Source organism: Aptenodytes forsteri, unplaced genomic scaffold (genome assembly GCF_000699145.1).
Source record: "Aptenodytes forsteri isolate BGI_AS27 unplaced genomic scaffold, ASM69914v1 Scaffold269, whole genome shotgun sequence".
Taxonomy (NCBI): Eukaryota; Metazoa; Chordata; class Aves; order Sphenisciformes; family Spheniscidae; genus Aptenodytes; species Aptenodytes forsteri.
This window is the reverse complement of record NW_008794418.1, coordinates 1,186,073-1,188,059: the sequence shown is the minus strand read 5'-3', so window position 1 is coordinate 1,188,059 and position 1,987 is coordinate 1,186,073. Positions and strand designations below refer to the sequence as shown.

At 65.8% G+C, this 1,987-nt stretch overlaps 1 protein-coding gene across 1 annotated transcript in view; it reads left to right on the top strand.

Annotated features, from left to right (window-relative positions):
• The window catches only part of WWP2 (WW domain containing E3 ubiquitin protein ligase 2), a 44,231-nt gene that overhangs the window by 37,378 nt on the left and 4,866 nt on the right, over window positions 1-1,987 (top strand). Inside the window, exons 20-22 of the mRNA XM_009289436.2 lie at window positions 611-731; window positions 1,093-1,197; window positions 1,812-1,908. Coding sequence (XP_009287711.1) covers window positions 611-731; window positions 1,093-1,197; window positions 1,812-1,908 — 323 coding nt within the window. The remainder of the gene's footprint in view (window positions 1-610; window positions 732-1,092; window positions 1,198-1,811; window positions 1,909-1,987) is intronic.

Genomic DNA, 1,987 nt, shown 5'->3' with positions numbered 1-1,987 from the left:
CTACCCCCTACCCCCGCCAGCTGCAGGTGGGGTGGGAACATGGGGCTTGGGGCCGCTTCCCGCCAGCTGCAGGGCAGTTCTGGGGTGGGAACATGGGGCTTGGGACGTGGCCGCTTCCCTGGGCTACGTGGCCTGTGACAAGTATGGGCTGGCGCGGTCGGCCGAGCTCCGCTGCGGTCTGGCTTGCTGCTGGCTGGGCAGTTGCCAGTACTTTCAGGAAAGAGGAGAGGGGAGAGAGGGTGAGACTTCTCTCCCTGGCCCGTGGCTGCTCACCCTGCCTGTCCGCTGCTGGGCTGGCTGGGGGCTGCCAGGGCTGTCTCCTCTTGCTGATGGTAGGCTCTGGCCAGGGGACGTGGTTTGCACCCCTCGACCTCCCGAAGGCTGCTGGTCTGTGCTCAGGGCTGTCTGCTGCTCACGGGTTCGGAGGCAGAGAGAGAAACCCACTAGTGGGAATTGAGGGGAGCCCTGGTGATTTGCAGGAGCCCCTCTCCCCCTCCCCACGTACCCCTGCGGCTCCCGGGGCCCTCCCTGCCGGTGGGAGGGATGGTGGGGGTTCCCTGTGCCGGGCCAGCGGCACTGGCTGCCTGCCGACCGCTGCCTGCCTTCCCAGGCTGCTGACAGACTGGAGGTTCACGCGGGGTGTGGAGGAGCAGACCAAGGCTTTCCTGGATGGCTTCAACGAGGTGGTGCCGCTGGAGTGGCTGCGGTACTTTGACGAGAAGGAGCTGGAGGTGAGCTGGCGCCTGTGCTGGGACAGGTACACAGAGGTACCGGTGCTTCCCACCCCGCCACAGACTGCCCCAGGAATGGCACGCGGTGATGGCAGAGTGCACAGGCTCCGCTTGCACCCTCTGCCCCTCGGCTCTACCGATGGGGGTACCGCCGCCCCAGGTGGTTGGGTCTGTGGGTTGGCTCGTTGGGTCCATTAGCAAGAAAATGTCTCATTGGAGGCAAGGAATTCCTCCCAGACACCTCCGTTGCCCAGTGCTGGAGCCTGTGCCTTGCGAAGCCCGGCACCAGAGGAGTTAGCGCTCTGAAGCGTGGGCGCAGGGCACCGTTTCTATCCCCCTGCTGACTGTCCCCTGTCCCCAGCTGATGCTGTGCGGCATGCAGGAGATCGACATGAACGACTGGCAGAAGAACACCATCTACCGGCACTACACCAAGAACAGCAAACAGATCCAGTGGTTCTGGCAGGTCAGTCCCAGCGCCGGCAGCACCTCCGACCCGCTCCACAGCCCTGGGATCATCCCCTGCCTGAGGCCTGGGGCAGGCAGGGCTGGCCTGGGGCAGGCAGCCTCGCAGGCTGTCGGGAAGAACGAAATACAACCACGAGCACGTGTTCAGCAAGAAGCATCTGGCTGTGGCTGGCAGAGGCCCCGGCGCCACCGCCGAGGACAGCAGGCAGCACTTAGTGGTCAGCGTGCTTCTAGCAATAGCTGCTGCTCTTGGGCAGGATGGCAGAAGGGGGTGGCATGTAGTAGAGCTGCGCCAGTTCAGGCGGTGCTGCTCTGTGCTGGCCAGGAGAGAAGGGGGTCAAAAATGGCTCTGAAGGAGGGCAAGGCCGGGCAGAGCTGCTCCCCGCGGGCCCCTCGGGATGCACTTGTCCCTGAGGATGCAGGACTGGAGGCGAGGGCTGGAGCACATGCCTGGCATGCTGCACTGCCCCGGGCTGTGTCCGAGCCCGGCCGGCTGGAGGACGTGGGGTGTTCATGGCAGGAGCCGTGCTGCAGGACGGTGCCCCAGGCCCGGCCGGGCTGCGGGCTTGGGTGTGACAGGGATGTCACTCTCCCGCCGCGTTCTTGTCATAGGTGGTTAAAGAGATGGACAACGAGAAGAGGATCCGGCTGTTGCAGTTTGTGACGGGGACCTGCCGCCTGCCCGTCGGGGGGTTCGCAGAGCTCATCGGTACGTGTTCCTGGGCGCTCGGCTTGGGCGGGGGGTCCCGGGGAGGCGGGTGGGGGCAGGGGGCGGTGGGGGGGCGTGG